The 27,204-nt window shown below is 40.4% G+C and overlaps 1 protein-coding gene across 2 annotated transcripts in view; it reads left to right on the top strand.

The window, feature by feature from the left end:
• The window catches only part of NCKAP5 (NCK associated protein 5), a 797,038-nt gene that overhangs the window by 481,051 nt on the left and 288,783 nt on the right, over positions 1 to 27,204 (top strand). For both annotated transcript variants that reach the window (XM_081814565.1, XM_081814566.1), the window contains one exon: positions 17,226 to 17,313. In XM_081814565.1, coding sequence (XP_081670691.1) covers positions 17,226 to 17,313 — 88 coding nt within the window. The remainder of the gene's footprint in view (positions 1 to 17,225; positions 17,314 to 27,204) is intronic.

The following is a 27,204-nucleotide window of genomic DNA, read 5'->3' on the forward strand; positions in this document are numbered from 1 at the left end:
TGGAGCATGAGGATTTGTCAGTGGAATGATTCTACAGTCTAGTAAAATGAGGAAGATTTAAGCTATTCGAAAAGACTTTTCTTTAGAATCTGCAGGCAAGAATGCTGTGCCTTTCTCTGTTCATTACTAATCGGGCAGCTTCAGCAATGTTTCCATTCCAAAAAAGGAGAATTACTGGGGTTTGAATAATGGTAATCATGGCATATTTCACATTTTGAAGTTTGAATAACTCACCTGAACTTAATTGCAAAATGAAATACTGTATCTGTGCATAGCCCTCTGGTTCTACATTAGGAAAGGAAAGGTATATTACACTTCCAAACACTGACCCTGCTCTGGTTTTAGGAATTTCCATAATGAATCTGAATACCCAAAGAATGTGAAATGCCAGAAGAATGCTCAAATGCCTTGAAGGTGGTGAGGATTAATTTAATGGGAAATGATTGCCTTCAGAAAACATGGGGAGGAAAAAAATATATAAATAGGTTTTGACATCAGACATTAGCAGATGGTTTTATATAGGCACGACAGTATTGTCTTAGCACTTTGTTAATAAAAATTCTGCAGACATTGTTCATATTATGTTTGTCAGGAAATGATCATATAAATAAAAATGGAAGATTGGTGTGGAAAGAATATAAATATTGAACACATTTCACGCTTGCATATCAATCAGTTAACAATGGGGTAGTTTCCTTGCCCTTTGTCATTATTCAATGCAAATTTATGAAATGGAAAAGGCATTATAAATTTGTTATGTCATTCGATTACATATTAAAAGGTGTTTTCATTTGAGTTGCAATCCATAAATATTGCATTACTGTATCTCCTAGTTTCCCGTCAAAATACATTTTCCTAGTTAGGCTAGCAGATGCCTTCTCTGTGAAGCTGATCACCCTGGATGTGGCCATTAGTTCTGTTCTGTTGTCCAGAGTCAGCTATCCTTTTCGTGAACCTTCCAGATGCATACTTCTAAGAAATGTAATAAAATCCTTCCTTATACTGAATGTTGTTAGCAACATGTCCAGACTTGGAAAAACTCCTCTTGTTTTATTATGATTCATTTTGGATAGTGGTCAGACCACATTTTCTTCTATAGCATTAAGACTATTTAATTAAGAATTCCAAAAGACCAGTTTTTTATATTATATTATATTTAGACAAAGAACATGCCAAACCTCTGGGGAAGGCTGCTAAATTATTTCTTAATACAGAAGGCCTGTGAAGATTTGTTTCCATCAGATTTTGGGTGAAATGTACCATCTGTTCAGCTAAAGAGCTTCTGTTATCAACGCAGGTAGAAATAGGACCATCTTTGTTTTCATCAGCTTTTTGTATCCGTGTGGCTATATTTCCAACTTTCCCAAATCCATTCTAAATCATCAGATTTCATGTGATAGTGACTCTCTTACCTCCCACATACTAAGGTCTCTTGTGTATAGGCCTGGGCCTTGAGGTAATTGACATCAGTCTGGCCACTGAACAGATGTTTTGGGTTTATCTGGTTTTATTGGTTGGCATGGGACCACTGCTTTCACTTTTGTGTGAATTTTTGTAAATTCAAGAGCAAATTTTATTTTCTTCCTTTTTCTTTTCTTTCTCCCAACTTTCTTCCCCATTTCCTTTGTTTGTTCCCTGTCTCTGAACCAAACCAAACACAGGGACCCAAATATTCCAGGCTCTTTTCACCCTTTGTACACACTATTCCCTCTTTCTGGGCATGTTTTTTCACGTTTTTCCATTGGCTAATCCTCCTTTACCTCTATAGGCTTGCCCCAAACAGTGTCAGTTCTTTAAAATTTCTCTGTAAAGTACCTTCCTCGCCCACTGCTGGGTAGCTCACCTCTCTGCACTCTGCTTTCTCATGGTATGCAACCTGGGCCATGGTTTGTGTTGACACACTTGTTCATGCCCCCATGAAATAGTAGTAAGTTCCTTTCGAGTAGAGACTGGGTCTTTTATCTTAGTGTTCTTTGCACTCAGCAGTGTTAACACCCAATAATTACTGGATTGATGGATGGATGGGTGGATTGTGTTTAGATGGAAATAAAAGTAACTGTCCCTTGCTCTGAGAAATGAAGTATATTAGACATGCTCACTGTTCTATTGGAGCTTTACAATTTAATTGGGAAACTTAAATATATATACAGACTTATGAGAGGAGGCAATATATGCTAAGTCCAACATAAAGGGGAAAAAGATAAAGGACTATAGAGAAATACAACAAACAGATCAAAGCCCCAGTGGACAAGGAATGGTTTGAGGAGGAGGTGACATTTGAGTTCTTCCGTAAGTTTTATTTCTCTTTACTCTTCTTCCTGCTACTACCAGAAGGAGCCAAGGAAACGAAAAGACTCCAGGAGAAAAAGAGTCATTTTTTTAATATGGTCAAAAGTAGCAACTCTAGAGTAAGTCTTCCTTATTTCAAATTCTTCCCTGCTTAGTAGCTCTGTGACCTTGACCACATTCCTCAGGCACTTCAAACAATAGGTTTTTCTTTCATCAAAAGGTGATTAAGCTGAGTTATCATAAGAAAACAAAGGGAGAGAGAAAGAGGTAATTTATGTAACATTCTTACCATGATGGATGGTATGCACTAAGTGTACAGTAAGTATTTTCATTATTATTGTTGTCATTATCAAAGGCCTTTCTCATGAGGTGTATCTGTTTTTAAGTGTACTCATTTAGTATGCCTTATTACATAAAGCAAAACCTGCTGTGAAAAGTAACTGTGCAACAAAAATCCTTTTAATATATTTATTAGACTGAACTGTATAAAACTCATTTTATAGATCAAAAGTGGTTAAATATCAGCAGCTTCATATGGTTCAACTTATTATATGTGTGTGTGTGTATGTATACACGCATTTACACATTTAGAATCTTGCCTATAAATCAGAAAGTCTTGAAATGGAAAAATTATACATGAGAAAAGTTTGTGATCTCATGATCCACTAATTTCAGGCAATAGTCACAATGAAACTGTAGTTTGGTAAAGAGATTTGAGAGGTTCAGTGGAGTACAATATTAAATATTGAATAGGTAAGGTTTCAGTTGCAGTAAGACCTTCATACCCAGACCTTAATATCTAGTCTAGGTCGTAAACATGGTCAATAACTCATTCCCGTGTTTTCTTGGTTTTCACAATTTGCCAAACCAGAGGTTTAAGCCTAGCGTAGAGAATACAGTTCAAGTAAAAGTTACGTGGCACTGTGATGTGCCACGGAGACAGCACACCTGCTGCGATGCAAACATTGGAAGAGTCTGATGAGCTATATAGGTTAGGTTCAGAATGTTACAGGAATCCATTTGTATATGTGGATTTCCAGTGACATTTGAACTGGTATTTAAAGGATTTGAAGAGCTTTGTTGGGGGTAGTGGGGAGTTACATTATAGAAGGGAATATAATAAGAAGTAGGTCTGGAAGCTAGAAAGCAAGGGATATATTGCAAGAATGAATTCCACATGGCCAGGAATGACTGCACATATGGTATGTGAGGAGGAAAAGGAGGGAAATAAGGCCATAGGAAGAGGGAGGTATTTCAAATGTCTTGCTTCGTGGTTCACTCATTGTCCTGTAGGCAGGAAAGAGGAGTGCATGCAAGGTTTTCAACTAAATTACTGAAACGGTAAGAATGATTGTTTGAAGAAGCTTCACCATCCCCATCGAATGGCAGGTGGGGATGGTGAAGTGCCTAACTAGACAGGAGAACTAGTTAGAAGCCTTTCAGAGAAGTTTAAGAACAGGAAATGAAGCCTAGTCTAGGCAGGGACATTGGTCAAGGAAAGAGGAGGACATCGAAAGGGAGGAATTGGCAGCACTTGGGAGGTGGTGGGAAGGAGTTGAAAAGAGGCTGCAGACCTTTCATCCCAAGTGACTAGGGATGATGATATGAGTATCAGTCAGGAAAAGAGACCTGTCAATCTACTTGCAGTGCAGAGGGATTTAATTCACAGAAGTACTTGCCTGCAAGACAAACAGAAGCTTCAAGGAGCAAAAGTCAGGGTGCCTCTACTAGCTCTCAAGGTCAAGCTGGGCTTGTGGTCCAGTTAGGAGGTTGCTGAGGCTGTGAAAGGTGGAGAGACCGTGTGAACTGCAGCAGCTGTGCAGCCTGGAGACAGGTGACAGAAGGGAGCGCAGAGTCCAGCCAACTGTGGCAGACCCAGGCGGTCTGTGCCACTGTTGGCCCGGGAGGAAAAACATATGCTGCCTTTCATCTTCCAAAATATTGTGAGTGCATCTCATTCACAAAGCCAGAAAGCTGGCAATAGAGTCTGGGAAGATGCAGTTCCCAGGCTTCCTGCTGTTAAGCCAGCAGGGAAAGCATGAGAGAGGCTGGCTGGCAAGGCTGCCCAGGGCCCGAGAGAGAAGACAGGACAGGGCAGAGAGTCTAGGGAAGATGCGGTGGCTGGCAAATGTGCATTAGGTTCTGGCGGGGCATTGAGTTGAGCATGTCTGGTAGGCTCCTGGAGAGCCGGATATAGGCTTGGAGATTTAGATTTGAAAGTCTGAAGCAAAGGAGGTATAGATGAGATTGGAGAGAAAGATGGACGCAGAGAGAGGTAGGCGAGAGAGGGAGAGCAGAAGACTGAGATCATGGCCATGAGGTGTGGCGATCTTTGGTGATGGAAGAGGGAGATGCCAGTAGGAAGCAGAGAAGTGTTCACAGAGGAAGGAAGGGCACCTGAACAATGTAGTCAGGAAGGTAACGGAAACGAAACTTTGAGAAGGAAGAGATGGCCAAGACAGGCAAATTGCTCAACCCAAAAGACTCTGAAAGGAGCATTAAATGTGATGATATCAGGTCCACCGAGGATGAGAAACCACCCTGAGCATGGTGGTCAGGACAAAAGTCAGATTAAAGGCAGTTGTTGAGGTGGATTTGGTGGGGAAAAATGTGAAAGCAGAATAGATAAACTACAGGTGGTAAAGGGTAGAGAGAAAAGACGATGGATAAATTGCAAAAGGAGAGTGAGGACAAAAGAAATTTCCATTTGGAGAAAGTTTATGTTAAGTTGTTGACATTTGATGAAAATAGGAGCTCTTGGAACGAGAGACATAACAGCTGCCAAAAGGGCAGATTGAGAGCAAAGGTCCAGGAGACGTGGAGAAGGATGGAATCCAGGGTTCTGGTAGTAGCCAAGGCAGAAAGGGCTCAGAAGCCTCCATGTCTGTAAATTTTCTAATTGGCATTGCCATTGAGATGATCATGAGCATATTGAATTCCCCCAGAGAGTACGGTGTTTCAAAGCAAGGACAACAGCAATGTTTTTCAGAGAATGATAATCATCCAATCTATCTATGTAGAAAATCTGGAAATAAGCACCACTAAAAACACAACCAGTCAGTGCGGGTACAAATTTCCTCCTGTACTGAGGTGCTTCCTGCCCCAAATAGCTACACTTATTAACTGTTGGTGATAATGACAACTTTCTGTTGCAGGCTGTGGTTGTGGGCCACACTCATACATAAAAAGAGCATTGACATTTGATTTACGTAACTTTACTAATCAGTTTCTTGGCTGTAGAAAAACTGTGATATCATTTTAGAGCCCCTATTATAGCCTAACAAGAGAGAGATAATTAAGTCCTAGGGGACCCATGTTCTAGCGGGTATAGCAGAAGGGGTCCTTTCCCTCCCCTTCCCAATCTGGGAGAAGTCTCTGCACCTCACAATTAAGCGTGCTCCTCTTCTTTGTCTGGGGGAGGCAAGGATGATTGGAAGAAAGTTGAATGTGCTGCTTATTACTTGGTTTTTGACATTTGTTTAGTGTAGGTTTATAGTCCGCCAATATGACAGTAAAACCACATGGATGGACAGGAAGCCAAGGTCCTCGTGGTTTCTTGTGTTTGTGTGGAGGGAGCAGGAAAAGGACTTTGACCATAGATCTGAACATTTCAAGGCAGCACAGCTTTAAGATAAAGACAGTTAACATTGTATATAATCTATACATGGTGCCGTGGTATTTTCTAGTAGTTAAATCAGCATAGTACACAGATGACCCTTGAACAGCAGGGATTTGAACTGCACGGGTCCACTTATACATGGATTTTTTGTTTTTGTTTTTTGATACAGTACAGTACTGTAGATGTATTTTCTCTTATGATTTTCTTTTTTCTTTTTTTAATATTTATTTATTTGAGAGAGAGAGAGAGCACATGAGAGGGGGAAGGGTCAGAGGGAGAAGCAGACTCCCCGCCGAGCAGGGAGCCCGATGCGGGACTCGATCCCGGGACTCCAGGATCATGACCTGAGCTGAAGGCAGTCGCTTAACCAACTGAGCCACCCAGGCGCCCCCTTATGATTTTCTTAATAACATTCTTTTCTCTAGCTTACTTTATTGTAAGAATATAGTATATAATACATATACAAAATGTGTTAATTGACTGTTTTTGTGATTGCTAAGGCTTTCAATCAACTGTAGGCTATTAGTAGTTAAGTTACGCAGAATCAAAAGTTATACGTGGATTCTCAAATGTGGCCGGGGCGGGGGGGTGTTGGTGCTCCTAGACCATGCGTTGTTCAAGGGTGAATTGTATTATCGCTCATCAATTACATTTCAAAAATCTTATCACTTGGCAGATTTTGAGTGTTTATCTTTGCTTAGTTTCTGTTATTTTTTTTTCTTTTACACTAAATCTGTAAAGTGTGCTCTTTCTGTGTGCTTTTACTTTTCAAAGAAAATTTATTTTTTGAAGTTAGTTTCAGTATATAGGTTCTCTGCCCTCTCCCCCCAAGTAACCTAGCTTTCATTTTGTAGCATTGACAATTCAAGGATAAATGGACACTATTTTGGCCTAAAGTCACTGTATTTTTCAACATCTATTTCACTGGGCAGGAATGTGCAATAAAAGTGCTGTATAAAAACTTGTATTCTATGATAAGAAATAGTTGAAGACAGTCGGCTTTTATTTAATGTCAACCTTGTGGCTGGGGAATTTTGCAGTTATTGGTATTAGTTTTATCAGAGCAGTTTCTTTTTCTTAGCAAGATATTCTGATATCGCCATTCTTTGTTTTCTCATAGATACTCCAGGCCAAGAAGGACATACTCTAAATACTGGAGGAAACCTAAATATCCCAAATTGTTGGGAGAAAAGACACATGTATAGGGAACGTAATGAGACAGGGGAAGTATTATCTAGAGGCTCTGGTTGACATTGTTTGAAATGTAGTTAATAAACTTCTATGAATTAATGAAGGTATCTTTAAATGTATGTCATTCAGTTGGAAGAGCCTTAACTGATTTGGCTAACAATGATTTAAAATGCTTTGCATTTGATTAAAATGCCAACACCTATACAAGACTGAAATGGAGCACTCTTACTTTCAGTAGACCTATAGACTAGTATGCATACACTTAAAGTATATTTCTCATTAAGAAAACCCACAATAAGAAATGTAAAATGGCAAACCAAATCAGTAGTTGTGTTTGAAAATCCCTTCTCTGTCAAGCCAAATCCTATTCATTTCCCAAAGTTTAGCCTGGATCAACACGTCCAGAGAGCCTTTCTTAGCGTCTTACGTCTCTCTACCTCCATGGCATTTTCTTCTGGCACTGATTACACTGTAGGGTAAGTGGTGGTCTGTCTGTGTACCACACTTGGCAGTTTTTTTTTTACTTGAGTTGCTAGTTAGAGCACAAAGCACATCATAAGCATGATTATCATATAAGGGAATAGATAAATGAATGTGGAGATAAATGAGTGAATGAATAAATGAATGAATAATTATTCATATCACGGAAGGTGTTATTTTTAAGTTTTCTGCCATTGGAATTAAAATTAGTTTCATCTAAATATGATTTTCCCTCTATTTTTCAACACTGTATATTCCCCAAATGAGTAACTCCACAACTTAGGGACGTTCCACCCACCAAGGATAAATTGATACTCCACTGCATGATTTGGGTAATAGGAAAAGACAAGAGGGGCGTCTGGGTGGCTCAGTCAGTTGAGCGTCTGACTCTTGTTTTCAGCTCAGGTCATGATCTCAGGGTTGTGTGATCAAGCCTTTTGTTGGGCTCCATGATCATCGCGGAGTCTGCTTGAGATTCTCTCTCTCCCTCTCCCCCCACTCACATACATGCTCGCTCACTCTCTCTCTAAAATAAATAAATCTTAAAAAAAATAAAAATAAAAAAGATAAAGATATGAGATACACACTGGAGTCCCTAACAAGCTAACAAAATAGTTGTAAAACTAAGAAACCTGGACATGAAATGGTTTTTATGATATTTAACAGTGCCAGCTAGTATATAGGTAAGTGTTTTGGGAGGACATGAGAATAAGACATAGATTCTCATAGGTTAATGTGCAAGAATATGCTCGTGAAATACACAGATTCCTGGCCTCCACTCCCAGAGATTCTGATTTACTGAGTCTCAGGTGGACCTGGGAATCTGAACTTCTAATGAGAACCCTTGGTGATTTCCTGCAGGAAGTCCCAGGGAAAATACTTTTCAGTGGACTAGGGAGAGACTTCTATAGGCCAGAGTTATAAGGAAAGCAGGAGGTGGGACTTAGGCTGGAGCCTGAAGGATGCTTGGATAGGCAAGGAGGGGAAGTAGTGAATCTCCTTTTTCTTATGGTAATTGGCAGAAACATCTCTATCCAAATACCAGATGATTATGATGATTGACAGAATGCATTTTTGTGACATCCCAGTGCCATGTTACTCTGGGAAGTAATATGGAAGGCATATTACTCTGATGCTTCCTTTTTTGTTTATTTTTAATCTAGCATAGAAGCAGATTTTAAATTGACTTCTTTCCCCCAGTTTTCACTTTTTACCTACTAAGTCTTGACAAGTTTCTAAAGTTCAGAGTTTCTAAGAATCAAACATGCCTGTTATTGCCATACCTTAAGTTGTGATGATATTTTAAACAAGGACTATTGGGTGAAGAGTAGTGAAACATTAGATGTCTCCCTCCACTAACACCACTACGAAACCATCTCTTCCATTTTCTTGCCAATAAAACTTAGAAGGTTACAAAAGTTTTGTGGACATGCAGGTTGTTTTTCCATGTTGATAGATATTTACTATAAAATAAGCTGCATCAAAAACATGACTAACCACTGTCATGCTGAAGCTTGATAGTGTGTTTTTCAAAGCAAAGCAGACTTTGAAGGCGTTTGTTTGAAGATTCCTTGATCAGAGGGAACACATTTGTGAGTCATTCAGAATGCTCAGAGAGACTAATTGCATAGGCTGGCAATCAATTTGGCATGAATGAAAGAAGAGTGACAATCAATATCTAGCTGGGAAGTGAGAGGAATTTCAATAGTGACAGCTCAGTTGCCCAGCAGAGGGAGATAAGTAGCACCCAGTAAGAAGAGACCAATAAGATGCTTCTTGTCTTTCTTGAGTTTGGGCACTGAGTCACCTAGAGACAACTTCGTATTGTATCATGATCAACACAGTAACTTATTCTCCAAACCAGTATTGTCTGAAACATTCGGGAGAGGTGCTTTATCTCTCTACACTGTCTGAAAAAAGACAAGGTGGGTGCCTCTGTAAAGTCTTAACTTGCTTGGCCATTACTCCCAAGGAGCCTGTTCCCTGCCCTTCTCATGTCATTGCCAAAAGATCTCTGTTTCAAAGGGTCTTGATTTCTGAAAGAACTATCTTTAAAACCACAATAAAAACAAGCGCCAATGTATATAACATTTTACATTTTGTCTTAACATCTCTCTATGGTAAGGAGAGCTGGCATAAAATACCCGTTTTGCAGACAAGGATGCTGAGGCTCAGAAAATGTGATTTTTCCTAAGTTACATGGCTGGTAAGATTATCTGCTCCCAGACCTAACTCTGCCACTTTAGGGAATGCCAGGGACTGAGATATACTGACTGTATTATGCCACGAGAGTTGAGGTTGGGAGAGGATTTGATAACACTACTTCTCTGGGTGTGCTATGGTTTTGCAATATCTGCTTGCATAAGAGAAACCATTCTGAAATCTTGTGGATCAAACATCACAAGAAGTATGTGATTTAAAGAGCAAGCCCAGTGAAGAATGCCCTATTGGCCTTCATGAGGCTACAGAAGCCAGTTTTGTGGATTCATAATGTACTTCTTTGCCATGATTGAACCTTTTTGTCCAGAAAATTTAACCCTACAGTTTGATCCCAAATATAGCCAACTGTATTTTCCTGACCTTCTCTGACACACTCACAAAAAAAAGGGGGGTGGGGAAGAGATTGCTGCCAGTTACTTACTGTTCTGCCCTTGTACATTATTCATATCCGGTGTGACTGTTGGTTCGACCTCTCTGAGCTTTAATGACTTAACACTTGTCAAGGTCCAAAAAAAGAAAAAGGCTTTAAGGTGTGGGAAATGAGATCATGATCAACATAGTAGCTTATTCTCCAAACCAGTATTGTCTGAAACATTGGAGAGAGGTGCTTTATCTCTCAAATTCAAGATGAGTTTGTCAATGAGAACCAAGTCTAATCATTTCATTCAATTATTAATTTTCTCTGGGTCAAATCCCAAACAGATCCTGAAGCATGAGAGAATGGAGTATCATCCATTTGGTGTATATTTTGGGGGGTTATAAGTATCTGATGAGGAGATAGTTAAAACTGTAGAGAAAGATGTAACTTATCTGAAACATGGTGAACCTCATTTTGAATATCTAACATCATTATATTGCTGTATTTAAACTTTCAAGAGCCCAGTGAATATTAAGAAAGAAATCTTGATTGTCTGATCCACATTGTATTATCTTTTGACTAAGGTAAAATTATAAAATTCTCATTTTAAGAAATGGGAAAATGCTGTTCCAAGTTGTTATACTAGTTTTATAAAACAGAATAGCCTCTGATTAAAATCCAGTGACTATTCTCACATTATATTCAAATATTTTTTATTATTCATATCAACAGTGACCAAAAAGAATAAATATTGAGGGCCAATGATAAATTGAACTATCTGCTATCTTAAGAGTTCTCCGAACATTTGAATACTGAACTATAAAAATCTATCCCCCAAATAATACATTTATATTAAAAGTACTTATCCTGTCAATTCAAAGTCTTTTCTGAGCCATATCAGACTCAAAGAACATTCGTGCTTTGGACTACTCAAGAAAATTTTTAAAGAGAACTAAATCTGAGTTTATTTGTGAAAATTCATTATTTCAAAGAATTCTATTAGGACACGTTACAAGGATAGATTTAGAAGTTAAGTAGGTGAGCTCATGAGGCTGGGCATGGGTGGTTATGTGAATTGTTAACTATTTTGTAATAATAAAACATGATCATCATAATAATTAACAATTATTGCATTAATTAAAACCTCTACTCCATTAAGGGAAGTGACCTGTTTTGTAGACCTCTTAGGGATTCTTGGGATATAGTGCAAACCCTGCCTTCAAAGTATTAACCAGGACAGTGGAAGGTACTGAGTTACACTTCTTTCTGGCACTCACTCACACATATAGGATTCTCCCTCTTTCTCTTTTTCTTTCTGGATGAGTGTGAACTCTGTAGTCACATGAATCCATAAATCCAACTCCATGTTCTACCACTGTTGAGCAAAAACACTTGAGATTTGCTTGTTGACATTCAGGCGATTCCCTTCAACTCCACGTGGAGAATGGGACTTCCCTGAATGCATATCTCTGCTTCCTTGCCTTCTCCATGTCTGCCTCTCCCCATTCAGTGGGCTCCCTGTCCAGGATCAGCACCAGCCTGCCTACGGGAAAATTTATGGCTCTTTCTGCTCACATACACATGGCTCTGAGTGAATATGATGCAGTAATTCAAATTGGACTAGCACCTTTCGATCTATTTATGAATGGTGTTACAGCCTCATGAGTGAATTAGAGCACTACGGTTTCTGGGCAACAGTATTATTCTTGCAAAATTTGTGCTGAATTAAAAATACATATCATCTAGGAAAGAAATAAGAGATTCTGGCCCTCCACATTTATCCAGAGTGAGCTTCGGTTTCAGGGCAGTTTTTAGTTATCTTTGCTGTAGATTTACTGTCCCTAAAACCATTGCAGCGGGGATAAGCAGAGATCAGGTTAAGAACATCAAAGTCACAGCCGACCTGGGGATTGTCCCTGCTTACATGCTTAGATGTGCTAGCTTCTATGTGAGGAAACTCTCGTTTTCTGAGGAAACGAGTTGGTTCAGATGGGCGGAACCCTATACTAAACAAGCAAAGTTTCCATATGAACCATTTCCTGTTAGAATTGAAAATTAGTAGGCTTTTCTCTCCACTCCAAAGCTTGAAGAAAGCTTTGCACTGCGGTTAAAATGGGGAGGTAGGATGGGTTGTTGAGCAAAGCAGTGGGAATAGAATGGGAGAAAGAAAATAAAAGCAAATGATATGGGAGGTCATGCAAAATATGTTTTTCATTAAGATAATTCTATCCTTTCTGCCCCAGCAGCAGAGCAGTGGACTGCCTGTGCAGAGGTTAGTCAGCCAGGAGTCCGATGGTGTTGAAGGGTATCCAGGCTAGGGCCTGAATCTAGAACCCTGATCTCATTAGGGTACTGTTCCAGCCCTCTAAGCTAATTAGCTGCAGATGAAGCATATTAACTGTGGATGCATATTCAGGGTGACAAAAAGAGCAAGGAGTTATTACTGGGAGATGGTTGGTTTGTTTTGCTAATGACTAGAAGCCCGGCATTTAGCCCCAAGTGTCACAGCTTAAGACTTACCCTCCAGTCTTGCTGGCGCCTCTCATTTGTCACTACTTCTCTCTGGCCACTTAGACTCACATATAAGTCTGTGGGGAAATGAAAAGGAGCCAGGGAATGGATGAGGAAAGAAACTATTAGATTGATTCATTCACTCAAAAAGAATTTATGGACCACCTACCCAGTAACGGTAGCTATGCTCAGTTGCTAGAGATAAAATAAACAAGGCAGAGCCACGGACCTCAAGAAACTCAGAGATCATTAATAAGGGAGAAATGAGTGGGTTATGGTCTTGTAACCTCTCACAGAAAAGTCAATGAGGGAATATTGAGTAATTTCATTGTTGATTTCATTATTAATGTATTATGTGATTAATCAGCAAGCACTCATTAGAATATTTCTTGAAATGGGACTCAGTTCAGCTTTCAGTTGAAAGAGCCCCATCAATTATCAGTTTGAGTTGGGGAGAGTGGCTTCTTATTTTGCATTTACTTTGTTCTATTTCTGTCAAACATGAAGTTATGCTAAACTGAGTGTCTGATCATAGAAGTCACAAAAGAACACTTCAATCTAGCATTCTGATCAGTTTCTAGCATGTCATTAGGCAAAAACTCTTATATTTATACCTGCGCTGTCTGAAATACACTGTTGACATATGAATTCAGTTTCTCTTCTCTGACTTGTGTAGGACTTAGCTTTTTAAAAATAGTTCACTTAATATACTTTAGAACTTAATACATCTCTCCAAGTAAAATTTTGGCCTATGTATTTTTAGTTGACAGCCACTTGACCAGTATTTAAGGGAAGAAAGAACTTAGTTTCAGGTCAGAACAAAAATAAATAAAGAAAGAAAGAAAGGACTGGAAGACATTGATTAAGGGTGGTGTTAAACCAACTAGCAGTTTTAAAAAAATGAAAGAGAAAAAAACCAAAAAAGACAATCTCTGCCTAGACTTGGCCTGGAAAAAGGAATCAGCTTATTTTTAGCCACGTTTGGAAAACAGATTGTAGAACTGTTCTATGTGAAGACTGGTAATGCAAACCCTCACACATCAGCTATCAAAATAATAAAATGAAGTAAAATGTCACTGGGCATCAAGCAACAATGGATAATGCTTCACAGTCTTTGATTTTCAGGAAAATAAATAGAGATGTTTGCTAAATGAGAATTTAAAAAAAGGAGATGTCATCAGGGAATAAATAATAGTATCTTCTCATCAGGTTCAAAATATTTTCTCTATGACCAGATTCATAAAAGTTATGAAAAGATGACACAACTTAATTTCTTACCAAAGGTTAGGATGGGTCACTGCAACTCTGTTCCAAGCTGTAGTTTAGAAATGTAATTGGTTTTAATTAATCATGAAGTGGTGCCAGAAAAAAATGTTCACAGTATTACTGTGGGTCTTGGCTGCTTGAGAATCTAACAACTACCATCCCACCTCATTTTTTCCTCTTTTTTTTTTTTTTTAATATAAAGCCAAGAAGAATGGGGGAAGGTGAAGAGATGTTTTTCTTTTTGATCTAGCAACTTCTGCATAGAACTTTTAATTATACAGAAGAGAGAATTCAGCAAGATACGCACTGACATAATTATATTTCAACTTATGAAGAAAAAAAGACAAGATTTTATTTTAACTGAGTCTAACATTTGGGACACATTTAAGCCAAATGTTTATAAGTGGATGAAAAGTGGATTAAAATAAGAAAGACCTGCAGCTTCTGTGCTAAGGGAGGAAGAAGGTAGATGAATATTTAGAAAACCAGAGACCAGTCCCTGATCTGTCCTGCACAAACTGCCTGATCTTGGGCAACTTGTCACCGTTAGCATTACTTTTTTTGTTGATGATTGATTTGGCAGACAGCATGGGAAATCTGCTACCACTGAAGAGATTGTCTTTGTTTTTTCATAGAGTGAAATTGAATATTAGAAATTGGCTCTGATCACTTAATATTTCAGGATCTGTGCCTTTTTCACACCTGTTTTTTTTTTTTTATATATATATAAATTTAGTTTGTCTTTTCTACCAGACTTTAAGCTCTCCCCAGGTCAGAAATGGTGTTTTTGCCTTTTTGGGCTCAGCATCCCATAGATGTTCACCAAGGTAACTCTTCATTAGGAGTTAAGACTCTTTTTCATTTAAAATCATTTCCTGGGGCACCTGGGTGGCACAGTCGGTTAAGCATCTGACTCTTGGTTTCAGCTGGGGTCGTGATCTCAGGGTCATTAGATCAAGCCCTGCATTGGACTCTTTGCTCAGTGCAGAATCAGCTTCAGATTTTCTCCCTCTCCCTCTGCCCCTCCCACTTGTGCTCTCTCTCTACAATAAATAAATAAACCTTTGAAAAAAATAAAATAAAATAAAATAAAATAAAATAATTTCCTGGATGTAAAAAAGGCCTAGTGGAAGGAGGACGCTCTCTTACGGTCAGGAAAAATGGTTTAGTCCTAACCTACCCAACTAACCATGATCCTGTGAGGAAGCCGTTAACCTTTCTGTGTCTCTGCTTTCTTATCTACTACATGGATGTAATGATCTTTTACAAGTACATTATAATGATTAATAGATGAGAGTTCTTTGACAAGTTTGAAAGTACTGTTTAATTTTTTTGTTACCATTAATAACACAAGACTTGTGAAAATACAGGGAACAGATTTTGCTCTCCTGGCTAGATGCACAAAAGAGGTAGCTCATATAAATGTAGTCACAAAGCATTCTTTGACACTTGTAATGGTGTCCGCTGTCTTCTGAAATCCTGAGTGGGTCTTGGTGACATCCCCTGTGGAGGCAGAATTTCCCCAGTTATAGTCCAGATTTGGACTGGCCCAGATCATCTGTAATTTCCTCACTCTGCTGCTAAGTAGTTTTATCATATTAGAAAGGTTGGCATTTTCAACTAAACTCCTTTGGTTACGGTAATGGTCTTGCCACTTCATGGAATTCATTGGCCTCCTAGAGCCCTTAAATTGCCATGCCAGAAGCTCTTAGTAAAAGAAAGAAGCTGATCAGCCTGCTTTCCCTCAAGTCTTTTAAACTAGTAAAATACATGCTTCAGAATGGGACTAGAAGAAACAGCCAACTCAGGTTCTGAGAAAAGAGCACTCACTGTGTTCAGTGCATTTAATTCAGGTGTCCTGCTCTAAGTGTCTGGTTCATGTATCCTCATGGATCGGCCCTAAGGACAAGGTCATTCAAACACAGAATATACATGGTCAGTTCCTGGCACAGAGTAACTACTTAATACTTTTTAAAATGAATTAACAAAGGTTTCATATAATGGCATCTACTGAGTACCTACTTTATCTATAACTGAGGGAGACACATAAGAAATCTATGACATGGTTCTTTACCAAATATTGTAATTTACTTCAGAAGACAGAACATACATATATGAGATATTTGAGCATTAAAGTGGGGAATTTTTAAGTGATAGAATGAATGATATAAAGCATACGACTATAAAAATTCAAAGAGGGGCGCCTGGGTGGCTCAGTCATTAAGCGTTTGTCTTCGGCTCAGGTCATGATCCCAGGGTCCTGGGATCGAGCCCCGCATTGGGCTCCCTGCTCAGCAGGAGGCCTGCTTCTCCCTCTCGCACTCCCCCTGCGTGTGTTCCCTCTCTAGCTGTGTCTCTCTCTGTCAAATAAATAAAATCTTAAAAAAAAAAAATTCAAAGAAATGGGGCGGGCAATGAAGATGTCTCTTAGGTACTGAAACTTGAAGTAGATTTTGGAAGATGGTTGGAAATGAGAAGATGCGAGGGTTTGGCATTTCAAGAAGTAGTAACAACATGAGACAATGTCTGGAAGTGGAAATTGGTGTGTTTGTTTTACTCTTTATTTTGGGTAATGGGGGATGGGCACATGAAGTAGGTATGTAAGAAGTAGGTATGTAAGAAAAGGATTATAATATACAATATACATTACAATATAACCCACAGAAATACTAATTAACATGTACCAGGATGTATGTGTAAAGATGTTTATTATTTAAAAGAGTAAAAATCTTAAAGTAATTTAAATTCCATCAGTAGAGGAAGGGTTAAATAATTTATGGTGCATTCACATCATGAAATACCAGGAAGTAGCTGAAAAGAATAAAGTAGATCTTTGTGTGCTGACATGGAAAGACATAATAGTGTTTAACAGTGAAAATGCATTCATACAATATTCGTCAACTTTGGAAATTAATTTTTAAAAATCAAAGTGGTATTTCAGGAAGATTAATGTGGTGACATTGTGCCAAATTAAAAGGGAGTGATTGAAAGTGAAGAGGGATATTGGGAGATGTTTGCGTCAGTACAGATGCAGAAGGCCAAGGATAGGAACCTGAATGGTAACGAGAAAGAGAGAGAACTCAGAGACATTCTGGAGAATGATTTTAAAGGACTTCGTGACAGACTTCTAATATAGGGGATGAAGGAGAAAGAAAAAAAAAGTAGATTTCCAGGTATCAGCTTAGGAAATACACTGAAGAAATATTTCTCCTAACTAGAATAGACCCATTTTAATCAAACCTTCTTTAAAGAAAATTCTTTATGTATTTTGCTTGTTTGTTCATTTCTCAGGATGGAAGAAACAGTAAGAAGTCTACTACAGAGTCAAGGGCCTCCAGAGCAGAAAAAAGAAGAAACTGTTAATATAATGGTCTATCAGGTACGCCATGTTTCTTACTCTTAGCTGGGCACCAGTTGGCTTGTTTTTGTTGTATTTCTTTAGCTCTGTCCTCCCTAACGCAGAGATAAATAGACAAGTGTGGTCCAGACCCCGGTGCTGGGAGCCATGCAGTCACCTCTGCTTAAGGAATCATGTACATGTTTACTTATCTCCTTCATTTCTTGAAGTGTGACTGTGAGACAAATTGTAGATTTGGTTGTAGGAAGGTGCAAAAAGTCAGTTTATAATGAAACAGAGAGACCTATAAAAGTATTGTAGTACTCTGTGGTCAGGGCAATAAGACAGGTATCTATAACATTCTCTGGGAACACAGAGGTGAGGGACTCATTCCATCTAGGGAGTTAAGTGTCATACCTCTAAGAAGTATGACACTTCGTATATTTCAGAGGTGTGACACTTGGGGGCCTGAGGGATAGGGAACAGGAGGAAGGATGTTGCAAGAAGAGAGGTGCCTAGAGGAAGATACAGTGGTTGAATTTGCATGGCAGACCCATGGAGAATAAGAAGCTCAAGGTAAGTAAATAATGGCCTGGTGAGATAAAAATCTCAACGGTGAGACTGAGGGGACATGGAGGAGCTGGGTGAGGTCACACTTGCATGCTTGCAAGGGCCTAACCTTGAACCTTGGGCAATGTGGAGTTTAAAGAGGTCCAAGGACAGTAAGTGGTAGATGAACTAACCAGTCTTTGTCTTCTGATAGTCCTCATTCCATGGTTCTTTAACACTAGCAAAGCAGCCAGGGTGGCAAGCAGGGCATCCGATCTGAGCATGACTGAAGTTGGCCACACAGACGAGAAGGCTCTGGCAGTGTGGGGAAGGGAAATACAGCAGAAAGAACATAGGCACTCGACATAGATACATTGAAGACTTTTATTGAAATAAAGGACTTCAAATCACAGTAGAGAACTGATAACTATCGCACAACTCTGCATAGGGAGCTTAAAAAGCTAAAGAAGACAAGGAAGTGGGAGACATTTGTGGAAATCACTGGGCAGCCCTAGATTTTTGCCGGCTAAAAAGCAAGTGTGTCTGGGGAGGCAAGCATAGAAACCCCACTGATAAAGATCATGTCACATGATTTTCCCTGAATTTATGGAATCAGGGGTCTACAACCCAACTTGTTATCAAGATTGGGAGGAATCTGATAATAAAAGTCGCAATATTTTTTAAAGATTTATTTATTTATTTGAATGAGAGAGAGACAGAGGCGGGGCAGAGGGAAAGGGGAGAGAGAATCTCAAGCAGACTCCGCAGTGAGCATGGACCCCCAATGTGGGGCTCAGTCTCACGACCCTGAGGTCCTGACCCGAACCAAAATCAAGAGTCAGATGCTTAACTGACTGAGCCACCCAGGAGCTCCAAAAGCCATGGTATTATATGAAGTTAAGAAATCTAGGCAGAGTTAACCTTATTAAGTTTATGCCCAAAGTAGTTGACTCTTGAAGCATACAGTCTACTTTATGACAAGGGGCAACTGTTCTCCATCTCCAGGGAAGACTGTACAAGGCATTGACTTCTTACCAGGGAAGGAAATAAATTAGCTCTAAAGGACAGTAGGAAGAAAATCACTAACATCCATTTCTAGGGGGAGGGTTTAGATTCTTCTTTAGGGGTGGTCTTTACACAAGGAATGCATGGTCAGCTTTTCCCGATGTGTGTTGGCCTAAAGTCAGGATAAGGATTTAAGTCCTCCTAGCTCTGGATCTTTCCTAGGTATTATGTGTGCTTTGGTAGAAAAAGGAGGTCTAAGTCAAACACGGGACTTGCTTCTGCATTAAGTGGTTCTGTGCAGCCTAAAAGAGTCCTGTGAATCCCAAACTGAAGTAAGTTATCCCTTCCTTCTCACAGGTAACGCCAGGCTCCAGTTAGAACTAAATCATTCAGTGTTTCTCTGGTACCTTTCCCGATCTCCTCAGGATGGTTCTATTTCACCCAGGTTCTTGTTTTCTTTCGATCTCTCCTTTCTAGTCTCCCCACCACTTATTAGCCAAACCTGCGGTGTCGACACATACCATCAGATTTCATTTTGTGAAGTTGGAAGCTCCTTAGAAAAACAGATACAGTTTTAAAAATGTGGGTTTTTTGTTTTTGTTTTTTTTTAGACTTATTTATTTATTTGACAAAGAAAAAGCATAAGCAGGGGGAGCTTCAGAGGTAGAGGGAGAAGCAGGCTCCCCACAGAGCAGGGAGCCGACACAGGGCTCGATCCCAGGACCCTGGGATCATGACTTGAGCCAAAGGCAGATGCTTAACCATAAAAACGTGTTTTAAAACTATTTCCTCTCTATAACCCAGCCTATTGGGTTTGAGAAATTAGCTCTCCTCTCTGGGGAGGAGACAGTTAATAACTTGAATGAATGCTACATGGAAGGGATTTTTCAGTCATGACTCTAATTGGCCTGTGGCTCATTGTCCAGAAAATGGGAGAGAGACATTGGTTGTAAGAGCCATAAAATCACTTATATGTTCAAGAGATATTTATTGGGCTTCTAGCATATACTGGGCACAACCTTGTTCTCTGGGGGTTCAAGGAACTGAGAATGAAGAGAAGAGAAAGAGGAATGTTGCTGGGTGGCACTGAGTCCCAGGAAGGTCCCTGCCATCTCACAAATCCTAGTCTAAATATGGCTGAGGGGAGCAAAAGAGGGTGTGCAAAATGCGCGTGGTGATGCTGGGGGAGCATGTAGTCAGCACTTCCCTGAAGCCACATTCTTTGTTTCAGGTAAGAGCTGGGAAATTTATTGCTTCATCATATGGGGTGTTATTAGCACCGCTGACTCAGATTTTCCAACTGTGAGATTTCTCTGACAGGAGCCGGAGGCCCAGGAAAAGGTTAGGCCCATGGGAAAGCTAGAGTTTGTTTCATTTTCCATCATGGAAGTGTTTATCCTGAGGCTTTTGTCACTGAGTTAATATAATAATAGCAGAGTAATAGCTTCCTGTGTCCCAGGCCCATGCTAATTGCTTTGCATGCATTAAAGGCTGGTCATATTTTGTTCTAGGGGTGTGTTCCTGAAGACCTCTCGTAATTTGTTATTTATGTTGTTTCTAGCTTGCATAATTGAGCATGGATTCTCTCAAAGGACAGTGTTTTTTTCTGTTCAGCAGCTGAAGCAGACCCACCATGAGGCAGCCGGTGGTTCACAGTTTACCAGCTTTACCTGTGCAATGCTTGACTCTTTTTTAATTTGGAGAATTTTCGTGATTTCAAGGTTTGCGCACGAAATAACATTAGTCACATTTATATGTGACCAGTTTCCCATTTGCCTCACTCAGAGTCCCACTGAATGCGACTAGATTATAGCACCCTCAGTCCCCACCACAGTAGTGTTACTGTCGCCGTCTTACAGAGGTGGACATAGGTTCAGAGAGGGTGAGCACTTGCCCCAAGATGCACAGCCTGAAGTCACCCCCAAGGCCCTCGCACCCTAATGGGTCTGACTCCATGCCCTCAGCTCTTCATGCTGAGGAATTCAGAGAGACTAAATGATGGGGCCCAGCTTACCCAGCTGGCTATTGGAACTTCAACCTGGGTCTTTCCTCTTTTTATCTAGAGCTCTCTTTATTCATTCATTTCCTCATTCATTCCAATGATAGTTATTCATTTACTTTTTACCAAACTCAGTGGCTTGAAACCACACGAATTTATTCTCTTGTAATTCTGGAGGTCAAAAGTCTATACTCATGGTGCTGGTGGGGCAACATTCTTTCCTCGGGCTTCAGGACAGAATTGTTTCCTTAGTTTTTCCAGATTCTAGCAGTCCTTGGATTGTGGTTTTTAACTCCCATCTTCAAACTATGTCACTCCAGACTCTGGTTGCATTGTCATATTCCCTTTTCTGAGTTTGACCCTCCTCCTCCTTTCCCTCTTACAAGGGATCCTATGATTCCATGGGGCCCATCCAGGATAATCTCCCCATCTCAACATCCTTCATTTAATCACATCTGCAGAGTCTCTCATGCCATGTCAGGTGCCATATTCGCAGGCTTTAGGGGTTGGGATGTGGACATCTCTGGCGGGGGGAGGGGCAGGGCAGGCATTGTCTGTCTGTCACACTTACATAGCATCAGCCCAGCAGGCTGGCAGTTCCTAGCAGACACCAAGCTAAGTGCTGGAGATGCAAAGATGCCTGCCTCACACAGGCCTTTTCCTGGAAAGCTCAATTTATAAGATGCTGAGGAGTGGTGAGGGAAGGCAAATAATCAAATACGCACTAATGTGATAGGGGCCAAAATAGCAGTTTGCATGGATGGGTTCTGGGAACACAAAGGAAGATGCCACCAAACCTAGCACGTTGCTCTTCCTGGAGGCTCTGCCTCCTGACCAGGACTTACATTTAATAATCCATTTTGCTTTTTTTTTTTTTTTCTTAGTCTCTGTTGTCCCTTGATATGGACCCAGGAATCATGAGCTTCTTCCTGAGTCCTAAAGCCTGCCTGTCTTTCTCAGAACATCTTCTATCCCTAGTTTTTTAATACAACATCTGACCATTAGGACACATGTGCTTGGTGTTTTACAGTTTACAAAGTGCACAAAATGGATCCCATTTGTTCCTATCAGCAGTCTCTAAAATAGACATTACCATCCTCATTTCTAAGGGTGAGTCTCAAAGAAGGCTGTTCCAATTCTGGCAAATGTTCAGTGGTAAAGCTGGAGATAAATCATAGACTTTCCTAAATGAGATACATGGAGGAAAATTGAGAAGTTACCTGTGGGGCACTTTGATGGTGGGGTGGGGAGCGAGCACAGACTAAACTCCCCGGCTCACGGAGCCCCTGTCTCAAAAAACAGAAATGAAAAATGAGTGAAAGTAAACGGAGCTAAATTAATAAGCCATGTAATGTTCACGCCTGTCTGTCATTTCTCTTGTGGGAAAGACGTAAGGAAAATAGCATCTTTATGTGTATGTAGGGAAGGGGCTATACCTGGGACCTAGGACAGTGTCATTTCACTGGGGGGGGGAAACGAGAGACCCCAGAGATTGTCTGCGAAGCGACCTGAACAAGCAGGAACATCTGCAGCTTTTCTTCTGCTTTCTTTCTCCTGCTCATTCCTGCCAGGTATTTGGTGGGCTCTTATGTGTCATCTTATATATCCTTGGCACCCAGGTCACCACGTCATCTAGTTAAGTAAGTTAGGAAACACGTTAGGAAAAAAACATGATCAGACATGAAAGGTCATGATTAAGCATAAATGAAATGGAGCAGTTGCTTCAGAGGAGTGTCATCCCCTCCATGTTGGCCGTCAGAATATTTAAGACAAAAAAAGAAAAAAGAAAAAGAAAAGGTGAGGGCACCTGGCTGGCTCACTCTGTAGAGCGTGCGACTCTTGATCTCGGGGTTGTGAGTTCAAGCCCCGTGTTGGGTATAGAGATGACTTAAAAATAAAATCTTCAAAAGAATATTTTAGACAGGCACCCTAAGAAAAGAGAATCCTGCCACTCCCAGGGGATCACCCTGTTTACAGGTGCCTTATGTCTGTAGTGGCCTGGGGCTTCCTTGCTGCAGCTGAGGGGCTTCCTCGCGTCTCTGCTTTGTCATACGGAACATGGATTCAACCCACATTAGCTGACCCATTTAGAAAGAAAACAGTGGGTGCAAAAGCAGAAACACCGATGAGGGGAAAAGACCTGTGTGTGGCAACGGCTTCTGCCACCAACAAGGCTTCTGACCTCAGATGGTCACCTAACCTCTCCAGGGTCCTTGTTTTTCACATGTGTAGAAGAAGAGGTGTTGGACTAGATGTGAGATCACAAATGAAATACCCACAGTGGCCAAACAGCGCAAATGGCCACAGTGGGCCAGGCAGGAGAAAAATCAAGTGTTCTCTAAGGGTTAACGTGCTCTTTTTTGGCCTTTGAAAAGAAATAAGTACAGAGAATGTTTGGGGGGTTTGTTTGTTTTATTAATAAACAAAAGCCTTGCTTTGAAGACTACACAATACCAACTCACACGTGGTTTCATGCCAAAGGGCATGAGGGAGTTTTGGGGACTCTGGCAAACTGAAGAGCCTTTGGTGTAAGAGCAGCAGTCCCACCCAGAAGTACACACCAGTGTGGATGGACGGCCTTATGTTTCAAAAGAAGATCAAAGTTGAAGTTCTTATGGGTAGTTTTTTAGTCTGTAAATAGCGGCTTATTTTTTTATACAGGGACTAAATAAAAATCTGCGAAAGACAACCCTCAGAACAGAGAGAGAATTTCTAGGGGTTCTTCCTGCTCTTAGAACTCGGGGAAATTGACACTTCTTTGCTCTCCTATGTGGCCTGGTCTAGACAGAGTATAGCACAGAGTGCCTTGACCTATAATACTCTGACCCACGACTGGCCACCCACTCGCTGAGCACCTACTCTGTACTGGTCATATTCTAATCGTTTTATGAGTGTGAATTCACTGAATTTTCACAAGAACCCTTTGAAAGAGGTCCTGTAATTTTCCTTATTTTACAGAAGATGAAACTGAGGCACAGGAAGGTTAAAAAGCTTGCCCAAAGTGACCCATTACCCTCCTTAGGTTGCTTGAGTTCCTTCCTACCCTTTAAAGCAGAGTACATAGATCAACATGACAGTGGACTGTAGAGATGTCACGGAGAGATGCCTAAGTCATTGTCCCAGCAGAGAGCACATTACACTAGTGTCCTAGTGTCCTGGTGGCTGAGTAGCAGAATTACCTGAGGGCATCATCACAGATCGAGCTATCTGGGCTCCTCCACAGGATGATCTCCGTTGTTTTGTCATTTCCAAGTTTGAGAAGTCATTTTGACTCCTCTGGTCCGTAAGTGCATTGGGAACCTGTGAGGTGCTTTAATGGCCATCCATTCCACCATCCCTGTTCTCTTGCTTTGCAAAGAAGAAAAGGGAATTGAGGTTCAAAGCTCCCTTCTCAGTCCAGCACATGCATACACATCTATGCTGATTCTTTCATGTACAGTATTTGTCTCATAAGTGCCCTGGCAGTTAATTAGCCAAGAGAACTGAATTCTTCAGAGCTCTTTAGAGAGCTTGTCTGTAATTCATCCAAGTTATTCAGAAAAGTGGGGTTGTTTTATTGTTTTTTTTTTTACGTAAATAAAATTTGGTAAACAAATGCAAAAACAGATCAAAAGTGAGTACATTCCGTGGGTGCATACCGGTTGGGAAAAAAATGATTTAAAATTCTATTGAGTGTCTGTTGATAGAGTGATTAAGCCTTTGCATAGTTATTTATAAAATTATAATACACAATGGGACATGAAATATTTTTATTGAGTTCTTTTATGTATATCTGCGGCCTGTAATCTCAGGAAATCTCAAGTGCCTTTGATTCTGCTTTAAGAAATTTGGCCTTTTCTTTGAATTGCTGTGAACTATGAATAGCTGCTGAAGTGAGTAATGGTAATAAAGGGAGTATTTTTATTGTGTGTTAAGTCCTTAAATGGCTAAAACCGATCCTCGAGGAAACAGTTTTCTTCCTCTTTTTGTTCTTTTTTATTTTGTTTTAAACAACATCTTCTATTCGGATAGCAAGTTTAGGTAAAGGAGGTAGGATTTCTCAAAACCAAGGTGTGTGATGAAGTTCCGAACAGCCAAAAACATTGCCTTTCATAAAATACTCCTTTTCTCTTTGAAACTGTTCTCTAAGATGAACTTATGATTTTACACTCTACAGAAGACTTCCCAAATTCCAGAAGTTTTCAAAACAATCTCTTATGGGGGCATCTGACTGAGGAGAGCATTCACCTCTGAAATGCCAAAGTCATATTAAATACTTTGAAAGGAACAGAGGAGTAGTTTTAAATAATACCACTGAAAGTTTAAGTAGCTACCTCCGTTCTTCTTGGGAATTTAAATTCCCTGGTTTAAGGGGCTCTGACTCTACTTTCTTGTTCTCAATTTCTGTCTAAATTCTGTGTTCAGACATGAATATTTTCCCTGAATGAAACTCTTACCAAGTCAAAGTAGAATATGGTCTCTCTGTTAAAACAAATGTAACCTATGGATAAGATGGTTCCCTGGAGAAGCACCTTCTCTTCATACAGGTGAGCTGTTATTGCCAATGAACCTGAGAGCCGCTTTCCTCAGCTCATCTCACGGAGGGCCAGACTTTACTTTGGAATACCAAGTAAATGTTTTAGGTCAGGAGGTTCTGTAGGTAGAAACCAAAAGATGTTGGCCTTTAGTAAGTGTGTGGCCCGTGCAAATACTTTGGGTACTTCAGCTCATTAACCAGGCATATCAGTTATTTCTTCCTCTTAGGAAACAAATGAATTTGAACAGAGCAAAATCACAGCGATATCCATTCTTGAGCTTTGATCTCATTTTTGTAACTCACCTGAAGCAACAAAACTAATTTTCTTTGTTTTCAGACTTGGTTTATCAATACTTTGGAAAATGGAGATAAAATAGTCTGTGGGGGGGAAATGGTCAATTTTGGAATTAGGAAATAGTTAAGGAAGAAGTGGAAAGCACCTGCTGGAAAAAAAAAAGTACACTTCCATTACAGAGAGCTCGTCTACAGTAATCTTTCAGCTCTGTTGTCCTTATTGATTTTGTCTGCACACCAAACACTGCATGGCAATGACGAGGAATCACCGTGTGTGGGGTGAGAGAAAGGGGTCTGCTAGGAGGCTGCCATCTGCATCAAAGTCGTTGCAGAATTCAGGTGTTAAGTGGCTGGACCAACAGATCTGAGGAGGCAGAACCACAGCTCTGGCAGGCTCAGGAGCTTGTCCCTGTGCTCTGTACAGCAGTTTCTGGGCTTGGGAAAACTGGCCATCTGCTAACATGTGACTTTCCCAGGACTCAACTGAAAGACAAAGGGTTGGGGTGTGTTCTAGGTCTCAGCTTGCCTGGGTCTCAACCTAGAATGTCCCAGCAGAGGAGCCTGGGCCTTGGTACGTTTAAAAATGTCCCCAGGTGATTCTAATGTCACTAGGATTGGGAGTGAGTCAACTCCATGATTCTGGAGGCCTTTGCTAGCCAGCCCAACTCTGTGAGGAGGAGAGGAGGAAGAAGATTCATAAGGAAGTTTGACTTACGGGGGAGGGAAATGCAGAAGGTCAAAGAAAACTCAATGATTGCTTTCTCTCCCACTCATACTTTGCTCTTGCCTGGAAGGGGAGGTTATCGAATCTGAGGATGCTGAAGGCCCGCACCAGCTGTGCCGGTGCCCAAAGGTGGAGGATTTGCCTCCCACACATGAGGCTTTTTAAGTCCTCAGGCTCTGAAAGGATGGAGATAGTGGAGAAGTTCATCGAACATGCATTTTCCCCTCCATCCCGTGTCAGTCTATCAGCCACTCATTCTAATACAGATGCAAACAGTGTTCCATGTTTCTTCTTTTTCCTATGTAAGAGCTCACTCAGATTAATAACGGGAAGAAACAGTCTGAGGAAAGGAAAGTTGTAGGTCATGAAAAATGATGCTGTGAACTCTTAGCAGCCCCTAACTTTCTAGGGACTATGCAAATAAAGAATTGTGGTTAAGGGCACCTGGGTGGCTCAGTCGGTTGAGCTCCCACCTCTTGGTTTCAGCTCAGGATCATGATATCGAGCCCTGTGTCGGGCTCCATGCTCAGCAGAGTCTGCTTGAGATTCTCTCTTTCCCTCTTCCTCCCTACCGCTTGCATGCACACTCTCTTTCTCTCTCTAAAATAAATAAATAAAATATTTTTTAAAAAGGATTGTGGTTGGAGAATGTATGAAGGGGAATTAATGTAAAGAAGTTGTTTCAAGGTCAGATATACCTGGGAGAAGATCTCGTTTTTCTCACTCAGTTTTGTTATCTTGAGCAACTTAATCAACTTGAGTCTCCTTTTTTTCTTCTCCATTGTGGGCATAACAAAGATAACTTTTAGGGCGCCTGGGTGGCTCAGTCGGTTGAGCGACTGCCTT

The sequence above is a fragment of the Leptonychotes weddellii genome, chromosome 3, assembly GCF_054177405.1.
Source record: "Leptonychotes weddellii isolate Sample4059 chromosome 3, ASM5417740v2, whole genome shotgun sequence".
In the NCBI taxonomy this organism is placed as follows: domain Eukaryota; kingdom Metazoa; phylum Chordata; class Mammalia; order Carnivora; family Phocidae; genus Leptonychotes; species Leptonychotes weddellii.